Source organism: Eptatretus burgeri, chromosome 8 (assembly GCF_056783735.1).
Source record: "Eptatretus burgeri isolate ZD-2024b chromosome 8, Ebu_testis_v1, whole genome shotgun sequence".
Taxonomy (NCBI): domain Eukaryota; kingdom Metazoa; phylum Chordata; class Myxini; order Myxiniformes; family Myxinidae; genus Eptatretus; species Eptatretus burgeri.
Genome location: NC_140968.1, coordinates 22,086,628 through 22,101,968, shown reverse-complemented (window position 1 = coordinate 22,101,968; position 15,341 = coordinate 22,086,628). Strand labels below are relative to the sequence as shown.

General features: G+C 44.2%; 1 protein-coding gene across 5 annotated transcripts in view; it reads left to right on the top strand.

Moving 5' to 3' along the window:
• The window catches only part of LOC147021289 (catenin delta-2-like), a 344,800-nt gene that overhangs the window by 238,558 nt on the left and 90,901 nt on the right, over nt 1–15,341 (top strand). For all 5 annotated transcript variants that reach the window (XM_085891110.1, XM_085891107.1, XM_085891108.1 and 2 more), the window contains one exon: nt 3,942–4,059. In XM_085891110.1, coding sequence (XP_085747236.1) covers nt 3,942–4,059 — 118 coding nt within the window. The remainder of the gene's footprint in view (nt 1–3,941; nt 4,060–15,341) is intronic.

Below are 15,341 nucleotides of genomic sequence, written 5' to 3'. Positions count from 1 at the left end.
GACGGAAGCTTGAAGAGCGGGGCGAGACGATAAGAGCAGGCATGGCCAAGGAGCAGGAAGGGTGATGGGAGAGGTGTGGAGAGGAGAAAGATGAGACTTGGTGGTCGTATGGTGAAGAAGGGAGTAGGTGGGGGGGGTACAACATTTCAGGGGTTGGGAAGAGGGGGAGGTGAGATGAGAGAAAAGGAGGAGTATGTTTGTGGTTTTGACAAGTGTAGTGATTGAGAGAGGGAGATATCTTTTATGTCAGAATGGAGCCCACTGATGTTAGAGCACCACATACTTTGGGACAACAGAGTTGGAGCTGATACTGAAGCAGAAGACAGTGAAGAGGTGCTAAGAGTTGAGGGAGAATGAGGGGCAAGATGGGAGGGGTAAGGAGAGGAAATAACAGGTGAGGGGTTATGAGGAGGTAGATTTAAGTCGGTGAGGTGAATTGGCACTGAATTTGGGGAAAAAAAGGAAACTGGGGGTCTGAAAAGTAACAGTAAGAAGAAAGGGTAGAGAAACCCATGGTTGCGGAAGGTGTTTAGTGAGAGGATATAAAGAAACAATTTTTTTCATGGATTTTTGAAGATTCGGTAAGATTAGGTAATAGAAGGTTGCAGAAAGAAATCGTGACGGTATATGGTGAAAGTGGGTTGACTCAAATAGAAGGAAGATAGCATGATGGCAGAAGGAGGAAAAAAAAGTCTTCTCATGGATATGTGGGGAAAGGGTATGGAGGGAAAAATGGTTGTTGTTTTTTTTTTTGTTTTGTGATTGTTTTTTTAATTTTAGGACAAGAAACAGAGGTTGGAGTTGGGAGGGATAGAAGGGGGGCAGTCGGTAAAGTGGAGAAAATAAGAACTGATGGTAGTAGGGAGAAAATACAAATAAAATCGGCCGTGCACTGGGAGAGGAAAGATGGGAAGGCCTCAAGGAAACCCAATATGGCAAGATCGACGAAAACTCACAAAATACCACAAATTTTGAAACCAAACCGAACTAGGAACACAGTAAACATGTGGGTTACAAAATAAACAGTCAAAACACGACAAATAACTACCGGAAACAACTTTGAGAAAGTCGGCAGAGACCACTCAGAGAAACAGCCGTTGCCTCAAAAGCCGGAAGATTCACTTTCCTTGGCAGTGATATTCATGTCTCTGCTGGCTGTGAGCCAGAGGTCAATAGATGTCTTAGGCATGGGGAGTCATGGATTTACTGTATCATGGGGTGTGGTGCTTGTCAGTACCTGTGCAGGAGAATAAAAGTCCACATCTTCAGGTCCTTGGTGCTTCCAGTCTTGCTCTATGGATATGAGACTTGGACTCTTCCCAGGGATCTGAGACAGAAACTCAATTCCTTTGGTACCAGGTCTCTTTGGAGAATCCTTAGTTATCGTTGGTCAGACTTTGTGTCCAACGAGCAGTTGCTGAGAGGGAATCAAATGAGATTTGTTACCTGCATAGTCTGTGAGTGTCAGCTACAGCTGTATGGACATGTGGCTCGTTTTCCTGACGCTGATCCTGCTCACCACATTTTCTCAGCGAGGGAGCCTCGTGAGTGGAGGAGGCCCATGGGCTGACCACATGCCTTGTGGTTTTCAGTAGGTTGATCGGCATCTCAAGGAGAGAGGGATAGGCCAGGCATCTGCCTGGGGGATGGCCAGACGGAGACCCCTTGAGTACCGGCAGAAAGTGGACGCGCTGCTCCAGTGCATGCTCCCATATCTGACCTGACCTGATCCTGCTCACCAGATTCTGTCAGCGAGGGAGCCTCTTGGGTGGAGGTGGCCAACGGGCCGACCATGTGACTCATGATTGCAGCAAGTTGCTGGCATCTCAAGGAGATGGGGATGAGCCAGGCATCTGCCTGGGGGATGGCCAGACAGAGGCCCCTGGCGTTCCGGCAGAAAGTGGACACAACAATGCGCTGCTCTGGTGCATGTTCCCATTGCTGACCTGACCTTTTCATAAATGTCTGGAATTCTGGCCATGTTCCACGAGAGTTGAACAATAGTATAATATTCTGCATCTACAAAGGCAAAGGTCCTATGCCCCGGTTAGAATAGGTATACCATATCCCTGTTTGTCGTAAGAGGCGACCAGGGTTGGCGTCAGGAAGGGCATCCGGCCATAAAACATTGCCTCAAGAAAAAGCCTAACCCCTGCATAGCAGGGAAAAATGGCTGTAAAAACGGTCATGTTTTTTTTTTACAAAGGCAAAGGTCCTCACACTAACTGCAGTAGCTCTCACCCATCACCTTGCTCTCAGTCCCTGGGAAAGTATTTGCTCATGTTCTTCTGAACCATATTTACTCCCCCCTGCTACAAAGTAGACACCCCCAGTAATCTGGTTTCATCCCAAACAGGTCGACTATGGATGCCATACTGGCCCTTTGCCTTCTCACAGAATTGCTTCGGGAATTTCAGCACCCATTAAATGTGGCATATGTCGACCTGAAGGCCACATTTCACTCAGTTGATCAGACATTCCTATGGAAGGTGTTGAGAGCAATGGAGTTCCATTATCACTTTTCAACCTTATCCATAACCTTCACGAAGATACAATAGCTTACGTTAGAGTGGACATTGACTTATCTCTTTTCCCACATCTTCTGGACATTGTCAGGGCTGCGTCCTTGCTCCCTTCCTCTTCCGTTGTGCCATGGACTGGATAATGTCAAGGAGTGCAGATCATTTTGGAATTGGTGTTGGTAGATAAGTCGTCACCGAGCTATTGTGTGCAGATGATGCTGCTATATTTGTGAGAGACACTGCCCACTGGCTAGCTGTGTTCAACTGCTTTGAATCAGTTGCTAAAAGCTTAGGCCTCAAACCCTCATGGAAAAAAACCAAGATACAGAATGCTGCAATTGATCCCTCCCTCCTACTAGTACCTATCTCTGGCATAGTTGTGGAGTCATTGGACCACTTCACCTACTTGGGCTCCAATATTCATTCATCTGGATACTGCAGCCCTGATGTGTGTCGACAAATCGACATGGCTGGCTCTGTTATGGAGCAATGAGATGCTGTCTGGAAACAGCACTGTCTTGGTTCACCAACAAAGCTCCACATTTACAGATCATGCCTCCTACTTGTTCCCCTACGGCTGTGAGACCTGGACAGTTTTGAAAAAGGACAAAGAGACCCTGCAAGTTTTCCATATGCGGTCAACGCCGCATCCTTGGGGTTCGATGGTATGACCGAGTCTCAAACAGGACCATTTGTGAGATCACTAGACTTAGCCCCATCGCACTCTACATTGCAAGGAGACGCTATTCCCTTTATGAACATGTCCGCCACTGAAGCGAACATGTACCGGCCCATATCTCCTTGGAATTTGCCACAAACCTTTACTATGGTCACTGATCCAATCAAACCTAACTCCATCCTCGAGGACGCCAAAGACTCTCTTGGTTACGCCAATGCGCATCACAGATTGGCTTGAGCCCATGTGAATGTTGGCAGTAGGTGGAAGACCGACAGTTATGGGGGTCGCTATGCCCCTGAGTTGGGCATGCGGATTAGTAGTGGTAGTAGTGGTAGTCATGTTAAAGTAACTGCTATATCCTTGTAAATGAATGTTATAGTGCCTTGAGTAAGAATGTTTGTGCATCTGAATAGGAAAGTTATCTGGATTAACTTGCATTCCAAAATAAATGGAGTAATTTAAATTTATATGCAGTGACAATATCATTTGCATATAGCATGCCAAGTAAACATATGTATATTTGCCAAAAGAGTAACCAAAGTCATAAATAATCTCTTTTCAGGATGTTCAGTACTGAATGATGCATTTTCAGAAGCCAAGACCAGAGTGAACCAAATAAACTAAATGAAGGAAAGCAATGAATTACTATCTTCTGTCCATTGTTTTATGTCATCTCAATGTTATTTTTCTGACTTCCAATCACCTATTTCTTCATCACAACCCACTCCCTTTGCACTCAGGAATGTGAGCTCTGCTGGAGAAGAAGCAAGGCGTCGGCTCCGTGAGTGTGAAGGCCTTGTGGAAGCTCTTCTCGGCCTTGTGCAGGCATCACTTGGCTCTGCACATGTAAATGGAAAGGCAAGTTGCCCATGTTGTAGTAAATATATACTGTGACGTCCACGGGACTTGAACAGTCCCGCCAACGTAGAATGAGCCGAAACAATGGAGGCGGTTTATTTATTTATAACCCAAACATGGCGGTTCTAATCGCTCTACCGCAAATGGGACGAGGAAGGTGGCACGAGTCACTTTTCACTGAGTTGATGATGTTTATTTGTTTTTATTATTAACCAGAAATAACAAGACTCGGCAAGAAAAGGGATCCGGGGCGATTCGACGGGATGGTGTGGGATCGCGCGTGGGGAAAAACACAGACAATTCCAATGAATATACAATTCTCAAACCCTCTAAGGCGCCAAGTACACGCACGCACGCACACACACACACACACACACACACACACACACACACACACACACACACACACACACACACACACACACACACACACACACACACACACACACACACACACACACACAACGTAGCTACTTCTGGTGGTCAGGCTGGACCGTGGTGTGGACGCAACTGTCCCTGGATCAGCGTCGGACGAGCTGGCCTTGCTCTCGTCAGGGGGGTGGGGGGGCAGGAGAAACCGTGGTGCTGTCGACCTCCTGGTCCTGGCCCAAGTCCGCTCACAGCCGCCAGGGAACCAGTTCTGGCGCCAAATTGCGAGCAGGAGAGGGAGGCAGGTCCGCCCGCCGTTCGACCCCGTACTCTGAGTCAGCAGAACCCCAGAGCCAACCAAGGTGAGGCACGAGGCTCAGCAAGGCTCCAAGACACGATGAAGAACACGATCGAATCAGCACAACAAGTACGCTTCCCGCGCAACAGCCTCCACACCAAAAAAACACGATCTTTTTGTCCCGATCTTCTTCCTCTTTCTTTTCGACCCTGAACAGAACCTTTTTATCCTCTTGTCCTCGTCACTTCCAATTGAGCCGTTTATTGGCCCACCGCCGTCGCCTTCTGCCAATCGTGATCACGGGGCGGAGCCATCCGCTGCACTGTCCTGTGACGTCACGGCCACCCTCCAGGGACTACTAAAAGGGGTTTACGCAGACACACTTACCCTATCCCGTGTCCTTATCTAATTACGTGACAATTATCATTCCCCCCTTGAAGAAATGAACATTTACTAGACAACTTATCACCACTGAATTGCTACTTATTGCATCGAGATCCTGGTAAACTCGAACAGCATGGCATACCTAATTAAACATCCCAATTACCCTTTGAATGCATACCCCCCCCCCCTCAAACGTAACAATACATATATTGTGCAAGAATATACAAGAAACAGACACAGGTAAAGATTATTTTTCCCATCATTCCTGTCCCAAATAGCACACCGACATTGAGCCAACATTGGCTGCCGACGTTAGCCCAATGTAATCTTGTCTCGGGCCAATGTCAGCGCAACGTCGGATGGCTTTTACACCATATTGCCAACCTAGGACCGACGTTGGAAATCAGCTTATGACTGTTCCAACATTTGCCGATCTATTGTCAAAGTTAGCCCAACGTCGGTGTGCAATCTGACGTGCCTTATGCACATCCTCTTCACTTAATCTGTCTATCTAATTATCTTCTACGTACTCACCTCATTCTCACTCTTACCTTAAGGCCCAGTCACACCTTGACGTTTTAGCCAATGTATGCCGATTTTTGAAATTTTTTTCTAAAACGCTGGCACACATTGAATACGTTATGGGTAAGTTTTGATAACATTGAGAGCACGCTGAAAAACACTGCCATACGTCGTTGTACGCTGGCTTTAAACGTTGTACTTTTCGGTTGTCCTCAAATTTTTGCATGCTTGAAATTTCACGACGTATGCCAGCGTATGACTCACACGTTCCGCTACGCTGGCCACAAGTTGTATGCACGGTCTGCGATCGTTGACAGACGTCAACACATGCTACTTGTAAGTTAATCATAAGTTGAGACACGCCAAGGTAATGTTTAGCGTACCTGAAACTTATTTATAACCTATGATTAACGTGTTGTTGGCACGTTACGCGATCGTTGCCACACGTCGACAGACGTTACTTTTAAATTACTCATAGGCTGAAAGACGTCGGTATAATGGATCGTCCTTGCGTCAGCGTCCACGGCCACGGCCAGGATACTTATTTGCAGCATTCTTCAAACTTTTCTTCGGCATGACGAGGATGTTCACACTTCGATGTCTAGCTTGGCTATGATTCCAATTGTCCATCGGCAGCGTCTATTTAAAATAGTCGAGTTTGAGTGTTTTAACACGTTCAGAAGAAACGCTTCAAATTTCCAAACCCCAGCGTCAAAAAACAAAGGCGAGTGACAGCAATTTAAATCGTTCATTGTAAACAATGAAAATAGCTGAGTGGTACCGTTTAAAAGTCGTTGAGTGTAAAAAAATCCAATTGTTGAGCGCAAGCGTCTACTTTCAATAGTGGAGTTTGAGCGATTTAGCACGTTCAATAGAAACGATTAAAATTTCCAAGCGCCAGCGTCAAAAAACAAAGGCGAGTGACAGCAATTTTAATCGTTCATTGTAAACAATGAAAATAGCTGAGTGGTACCGTTTAAAAGTCGTTGAGTGTAAAAAAAAAATCCAATTGTTGAGCAACGGCATAGCAACGGCCCTTTAAAGTGGTCAAAAAATCGAAAAAAATCAAAAAAAAATCGAAAAATCGAAGCTTAGAGTTCTGTGCACAATCTATCTAGCTCCCTTCATGCCAATTTGCAGCCCTAACAAAAAATATTTGTAGGAGGAGATAGGTTTTGGTCGAGTACATGTCGAACATTTCAGAAACGGTTAATTGCGAATATCTCCAAGAGAAAGAGTTTGATTTTGATGAAACTTGGGTGAAATGTGTACAATGTGGCTAGCATGTACACAAAAATGAATGGTTGCTATGCACACCTCCGTGGCTTAGCAACAGCTAAAATACTTTATCGTACATTGTACACTTATTGTGGACTGTATAAAAAAATCAATACCTCCGAAACTGGACCTCCGAGGGATCTGTTTTTTTGTGCCCAAGGAGAATGTCTTACAGCATCATGTAAAAAAAGTAAAATTTTCGCGACTCGATAAATGGAATTACCAGGGCTGCCTTTTGTTAGAGTCTCTTTGGAAACATGCCTGAAATTTCACAAGCGGATTTCTGGGCGCAAACTAAGAGGGCTGTGATAATCATATTTATTGTGCTAAATTGATTGATAGCATGTACATGAATATCGGCTAGTCGCGTCGGACAGCTTTCCATCTCGAGCGAGCAGCCATGACGCCTACCAGCTTGTCTACATATGTACCACCCCCTCTACAAATGGAACAATACATGTACATACTGTATCTTTATAGCATTTTTTTCATATCATGATATATAAATCATGATATGAATGCCACCAAATTTATCAAATTTACAACAATACGGTTGACTAACTCGATCAATGCCAAAAAAACAATTCAACAACATCACAGCCTGACTGTGCTCATCTTTTTAATTTAATCTGATGAAACATTGACTGTCGTTATTACCTCTGCCACCGAAGGTGAAGGAGGTTATGTTGTCCCCTTTTCTGTCTGTTTGTGTGTCTTTTCGTTTGTCTGTTTGTTTGTTTGTGTGCAGGATATCTCAAAAAGTTGTTGACGGATCTGGACGAAATTTTGTGGACAGGTTCAGTGCATGTCAAGGACGAACTGATTATATTTTGGTGAAGATCCGAATCCGGATCTGGAAACAAGAATTATTTAATTTTTAAAGTAATTCTTCACCATTGAGAGACAGGGCCAAAAACGATATAGTACAGTACTGTGTAGCATGATATTTCAAAAATGTATTGGGTCCGATATGTTCTCGTGGATCAGGCATTACATGGTGGAGGTGTGCGCTCTACCGAGTGTCCTTCTAGTTACTGCATGTTATTGTGCAGCCATCCTGAACAATTCCTTTGGAAAGATGTTAATCTCTGCTGCCTTTATTAAAATAGAAGACCAAGACCTTTCAAAATTTTATCACAATTGCGAACATAACTATCCCTGAACTATTTCGTTTATTGTTTTATATGTGCACCTGGGAGGATAACCTGTTTAGTCAACCAGCAGCCGTTACATTATTGCCTCTGTTAGATTTTTATTTTTCTATATATTCCCCTTGCATCAACATGTAATAACAGTCGTATACTGTATTGCCATCATTCTGAGAAAAGAAAATTTCCTGCCAGGCAACCAAAATGCAGTCTTTTGACAGACAAGTCCCAGGAAATGATATTCCCATGAGAAGCTTGTTGTAATTTATTTCCCTGTGTTGTTTGCCATCCTACTGTTGCAACAGGAACCTGTGAATCGGTCTATTTACATTCTAAAACGATCGATGATACATTTTAATCCACAGAATGAGGTTGAGATGACAAGGCCGAGAAGCTTGCAAGCATTCTCACAAATTGCCGTCATTGATTGTTGTGCTGAACCCTGTTTTGCAGGTTGTGGTCATTAAGTGATTTGAAGAACCTTGGAAGAAAAATGGAATACATAACTAAAATGCTAATTCGAGTAGTGTTAAATAGTGTTTTATGGACTTTATAAATGGTATGAAATTGACTTTATAATTATGGATAGAGTCACCAGAATGTTGATCAACATATGAAAATCACTGTGGGAAGCAAAGAGAAACTTTGGGTGTTAATCCTTCATCAGAGCAAAAGGTTCTACCATTAACACGTTTGCCACATGCATACAGAGACATCATCATCATCATCATCATGTATCCCTTGCATGCATGTCAGATGTTGGCTTCTTCTATTAAGTCCTATGGGTTTGTGGGTAACTGAAGAGACCTATCTTCGACCCACACATTTTGCCTTGGTAGTATCTACCCTCCTCACCCCCCCCACCCCCTTTCAACTATTTCCAGATGGAAGTGGAGGTTCATGGTTGTTGAAACATTGCACTGCTCTTTCCTTTCTCCTTCTTTGCTTATTTTTCTCTGACTGATGTTTGCTTTCTTCAAAGTTTTTGCAACCTTCCCAGGCTTTCAGTTTCTGCTGTGGGTGATTAAGGGCAGCTATTTCCCAGGTGTTGGTTTTGATATTACATTTCTTCATGGTGGCTTTCAGGACCTCTTTAAACTATTTCTTCTGCCCGTTTGTTGTCCGCTGCACTTCTCTGAGCTAAGAGAAGAGAACCTGCTGTGGAAAGGCATATATCGAGCATCCAAACAACATTTCCAACTCAACAAAGTTGATGGTAGATAAATATGGCCTCAATACTGGTGATGTTGGCTTCTGTGAAAGGACTGCTGTTGGAACATTTGTCTTCCCACTTGATTCTCAAGATTTTTCACAGGAAGCATTGATGGGACTGTTATAATGCCTGAAGGTGTCATCTATGACAAGTAGTCCAAGGCTATGCTCCATACAACAGGGTTGGGATGACAATAGCCTGATACACAAGGGGCTTGGTTGAGACCCTGATGTCCATTGTCTTCAAATATTCTCTTCCCGATCTGACCTAAGGCTACACTAGTGCATTGTCGATGTTGCTGGATCTCCTCATAAATATCAGCTTTGGATGAGAGAATACTGCCAAATTATGGGAAGTGATTTACATTCTTGAGGATTTGTCCATCAATTTGGATCTGTGGGGCTTCTTGCTCTGTAACAATTGGTGTGGGGTGATGGAAGACCTGGGTCTTCTTTATTTTTGGAGAGAGGCATATTTTTATAGAAGCTTCAGAGAATATATGAACAATGGTTTGGAGATCTTCTGAGTGAGCAGAAACTGAGGCATCATCTGCAAGTTGCAGTTGAATTATTGAGGTCGTGGTGGTTTTCCCCTTAGATCGTAGCCGATTGAGATTAAAGAGTTGCCCATCCATTATGTAGGTGATTTGAACACCAATGGGGGAACTTGTCCTTAATGAGCAGAAGTATGCTAGTACTCGACACATAACGGTGTCGGTAGGGGTGATGAGACAACCTTGCTTAACATCTGTTTTCACATCAAAATGTTCAATTTTGCACATTTACGAAGGACAACAGTGGATGTGTTGTCATTAAGCAGGTGTAATATGGTGATACATTTTTGCAGACAACCAATTTTCCTTCGGACCTTTCATGAGGTCGCATGAGGAACAGAATCAAAAGTCTTTGTTAGGTCAAAGAAGACAGTGCAGAAGAAGATCATGTCTGTTGTTCTGCAGTTAGGTCTGAAACCACACAGCAATCCTGGCAGGAAATCTTTTCATACAACATGATATGCTTGAAGGGATATGTCTCAGTAGTTTCCGCAAACAGCTTTGTCATCCTTCTTGAAGATGATTCCTTTCATAGTATCTGTCAGTTCACTTTGGAATTCTTCAGCATCCCAGATTATTCAGCTGAAGACATAAAGCTGATGCATAAACTCTTCTCCACCTTCTTTGAAAAGCTCTGCTGGAATCCAAGCAGCTCCTGCTGCTTTGTTGTTCTCCAATCCTTTGATTGCCTTTTGACCTCGTTGATGGTGGGAAGTTATCAAAGAACTGCTTGGACTGGTTGTTGGAGGATGGAATTAAGGGCATCTTCATCAACTATGATATCACAATTAAGGAGTTCCTGGCAGTGGTCTTTCCATTGCGCATTGATGGAATTCCGGTCCTTAAGGAAAGTTTGCCCACCCTTGTATCTCATGGGATTTGTACTGTGAGTGCAAGGCCCATAGACAGATTTTGTCACTTTGGAGAGGTCACATGAATCATGAACATTGGTAAAATGCTACATCTCCTTCGCCGTTTCTGACCACCACTTGTTCTTTAAGTCTTTAATTGTTCTCTGAACTGCTTTAGCTGCCTTATATGCCGGTTTTTGACCTTGAATTGGACCTCTGCCTTTCTTTATCTGCGATGATCTCTTCATGGTAAACTTGATCAACATGATGGAGCAGATAAGACGATGATCAGTCCTGTCATCATCAGCACTGGTCATGTTTTTTGTTTTTTTTCATTATTCGTACATCTTTGCAATCACAAGCATGGACAATGATGTACTGTAATGTATCAGGTGCCAGTGCTTTGAGCATAGATGCTGCCACGATGTCTTGACTTTATTCTTCAATCAGAATAGGCTATTTGTTATGACAAGCTCATGCTACACATATTTTGTCAGAAGGAGCATCCCATTTGAATTCATCTTCCCCACACCTTCTTTCTCCATGATTCCTTCCCAAAGATCAGAATCATGCCCAACTCTTGCACTGATGCCTTCAAAAATGACAAAGGTTTATCATATTTAGAGACATCACGCAGTGTTTGGTCACTTTGTCAGTATCAACAGTTGGTGCATAAGCACTGATTACATTGGCATTCTGGTTGTTGACAAATGGTACCTGGAGTGGCATCCAGGTGGCCCATAGCCAGTTCCAAAAGTTTGTTTCTTAGTCTTATTTTCAATGGCAAAGCTGACCCCATGAATACGTCTCTCCTCTTCTTATTTTCCTTTCCAAAAGAAGGTGTATCCTTCTTGTTGTTTAAGTTGTCCTTCACCTGATTGTCTGGTTTCAAATAGTGCAGCAATGTCGATTTCAAATATTTTCAACTCTCGGGAAATTTTGGTTGTTTTTCTTTCTGGTCGGTCGTTGTTCAAGTTGTGCAGAAGAGTACGGATATTCTGAGTTCCAAATCTAATTAAGTATATGGTCTTGACCGCTAAAGTGGTGACCCCATGGTGTGTGGCTACCCAGTCAGGGAAAAATGATGCAGACAGACTATGTTTAGGGCACCTTTTCTAGCCCCTTCCCAATGCGGGGTAACCAGAGTGGTTCCTGGATAGGAACATTTAGTCACGAATGCTGTTGCCGAAATGCTCTTACGCCTCAGTTCAAAAGCATAGACGACCATCATGCATTCACCACCATCCATGCCAGAACGTGACTAAAGCTTCCAGACTTCAGATTCTTGCTTCTGATGCCACTTGCCAGTCACCAGAGGTCTTTCTGTAAATGCTTGGGAAATGAATAAGAGGACACCTGTACATGACTTGTTTTAATGTGGGGATGCTGTTTCACAGGAGCCACACAATTCTTGACGGTTTATGATTCTTAGTCCAGTAGCAAGGGATCCTACACAACTCGAGATCTCTGTTCAGCTGCCTTTACTCCCCTTTCTCAGCTATTGAGAAGATGAGGTCCACCATTGAGGACTTGTAGTTATAAAGTTGCCACCTGAGAGTTTAGGGCTCTCATCCCTGGATGACCTGTTATCCCATCATGGGAGCCGCCCTTTTTTACAGCTCTTGTTTTTCATCCTGTAAGTTATCCAGACACTTACCAAGAGATGACTCGGCATCCATCTAAGGGGGTTTACGGTTTAGTCACTGGCAGCTCTACCATGGCGCAGGGCTGTATGGTCACATGGTCTTATAGCAGTCTCTATCTGACTGTCCTGACACAGACATTAGACAACATTGGACTTAATTTTAGAAAAGCACAGCTGCTGAGCTCGGGGAAGTACCATCACTTCCCAGGGCACAGTGGGTGCCAGAGATGCCATCCTGTAATACTGTCTTTCTCTTACCCACAGCATTTATCTGTGCTCTATCCTCTAAATGCTGAGTGCAAAGTGAGACAACAGCACGTACCATATTTAAGGTCTTTGGTATGAATCGGACAGGGTCAAAATCAAACCTCTGAAGTCCCAGACTCCCAGCATATGTTCTAACCACAATGCCACTTAGTCTGATTAATTGAATAGTACAGGTATTATGGTTGGATCTACTGGCAAAGGATGAAGAAAAGGAGGGGTGGGGGGAGGTATTCCACGGAGCCAACCAAAGTTATTGAAACTACATGCTTACACATAATTTACCCAGCATTATCACCAGGCAGTTTGCATGATCTCATAATTAAGTGGCATGGAGTATGATTACATATTAGCAAAAGCCCTTGGTAAAAAATACCATGACAGAAAAGCCTTAGCGTATAATTATACGGAAAAAAGGCAAAGAGAAGATCGGACATGCTCCCCCCCACCCCCCCCATCCCCCGGGAGAAGGAAAGTTCACCACTACATGGTACACTGTTGCTTAGTGCACTGATGGGGCGTGAAGACTTGGAGAATCAAAGTTGGCATATTATGTAGATATTATATACATTAGCATCTTATTATAGAGATAGAGATATAGAAAAATATAGATACGAAAGATAAATATATGGAATTGAAAAAGAGAAAAGAAGAAGATGTACAGAAGAGAAGATTGGACACCCTCCCACTGGAGAAGCAAGGTTAATTTGGAAAATCGAAGAGCGGTTTGCACCATGGGACGACATTCCACATCCGACTGTGGGGTCAGCCGGGGCTAGGGGCCGTAGGGGGAAAAGCCTTTTGCTCTGTAAGGAGTGACCCACTCGATGCCTTAGAGCAGGGGTCGGGAACGTGTGGCTCGCGAGCCAGGTGTGGCTCTTTTGATGATTGCATCTGGCTCGCAGATAAAATTGGAGTTTGAAACTTTGAAAGCCCAATATTTCTCGCGGAAGCTTTACCTATAGTTCGAATGGTGTCGTGCTTCATTCACGTGCAGGGCTGAACTTGGCAGAAGGAGAGAAGAAAAAACGCCTCCGAATTGGCTGAAGCGGTTTTTGTTTCGTCCAGTCATGCGGCCGACGCGAGTAGTGATTTCGGTTCCTCCAATGACGTGCCGCCGCCAAGACGCGTCACGGAATTCATCTCGACCAATCACGCGCCACCGCTGAGGCGACAGCATCCCAGAGTCGGCCGGCCGCGCCGCACCTCTCGAGTATGTCAGCCCGTGCGCAGGCCAGCCAGACTCACTTGGGTCAACATCTCCCTCTCTCTCATTTGCTCAAAGCTAACCCTTCGACGAAGAAGATGGCAAAAAGAAAAAAAGATGAGGAGCATCGTACATTTCAGGACGAATGGGCCGAAGAATTCGCCTTTGTGGAGAGAGCAGGTTCTGTGGTGTGTCTAATTTGCAATGACAAAATTGCATCGATGAAACGGTCGAATATAAAGCGGCACTTCGACACACGCCATGCTACCTTTGCATCAAAATACCCTGCGCGAGACAGCAGAAAGAAAGCGTGCCAAGAGCTACTGAGCATGGTGCAAGCCAGCAAGCAGCAACTCCGCGTATGGACCCGGCAAGGTGACTATAATTCCGCTAGCTTTGCTGGATCTTTAGCAATAGTGAGGAACGGAAAACCATTCACAGATGGCAAGTATGCTAAAACGTTCATGCTGGATGTAGCCAATGAACTTTTTGATGATCTTCCGAACAAAGACAAGATAATCAAACGGATACAAGACATGCCTCTGTCGGCAAGAGCTGTTCATGATCGTACCATCATGATGGCAAACCAAGTGGAGGAAACGCAAGTGAAGGACATAAATACAGCGCCGTTCTTTTCCCTGGCTTTGGATGAGTCAACAGACGTAAGCCATTTGTCGCAGTTCAGTGTGATTGCAAGATATGCTGCTGGTGATACACTGTGCGAAGAAAGTCTTGCTGTTCTGCCAATAAAAGGGTCCACAAGAGGTGAGTATTTATTCAAGTCTTTCATGGAGTTCGCTCAAGAAAAATATCTACCTATGGATAAACTTATCTCAGTGTGTACTGATGGTGCTCCGTGTATGGTGGGGAAAAACAAAGGATTTGTGGCGCTTCTCCGTGAACATGAAAATAGATCCATCCTAAGTTTTCATTGCATTCTACACCAGGAGGCACTTTGTGCTCAGATGTGTGATGGGCAGCTTGGCGAAGTGATGTCGCTGGTCATTCGTGTGATCAACTTTATTGTTGCCCGAGCCTTAAATGGTCGCCAGTTTATAACACTGCTGGATGAAGTTAGAAATAACTATCACGGTCAGCTTTTGCACAGCAATGCAATGTGCGTTGGTTGTCAAGAGGGAAGGTGCTTAGCCGTTTTGCGGCTTGCCTGAACGAAATCTGGACTTTCCTTGAAATGAAAGGGATTGAGCATCCTGAGCTTGCCGAAACTGAGTGGCTCCTCAAGTTTTACTATCTCGTGGATATGACTGAACATCTGAACCAGCTCAACGTGAAAATGCAAGGCATTGGAAATACAGTGTTATCCCTTCAACAAGCCGTGTTTGCTTTTGAAAACAAGCTGGAGCTCTTTATCATGGATCTTGAAACAGGTCGTTTACTACATTTTGAAAAACTGAGACAATTTAAAGATGCATGCACAGCAAGTGAGCCCACTCAAAACTTTGATCTCCACCAGTTAGCTGGCTTCACATCCAGTCTCCTACAGTCATTCAAAGCACGCTTTGGAGAATTTCGTGAGCACACTCGTCTTT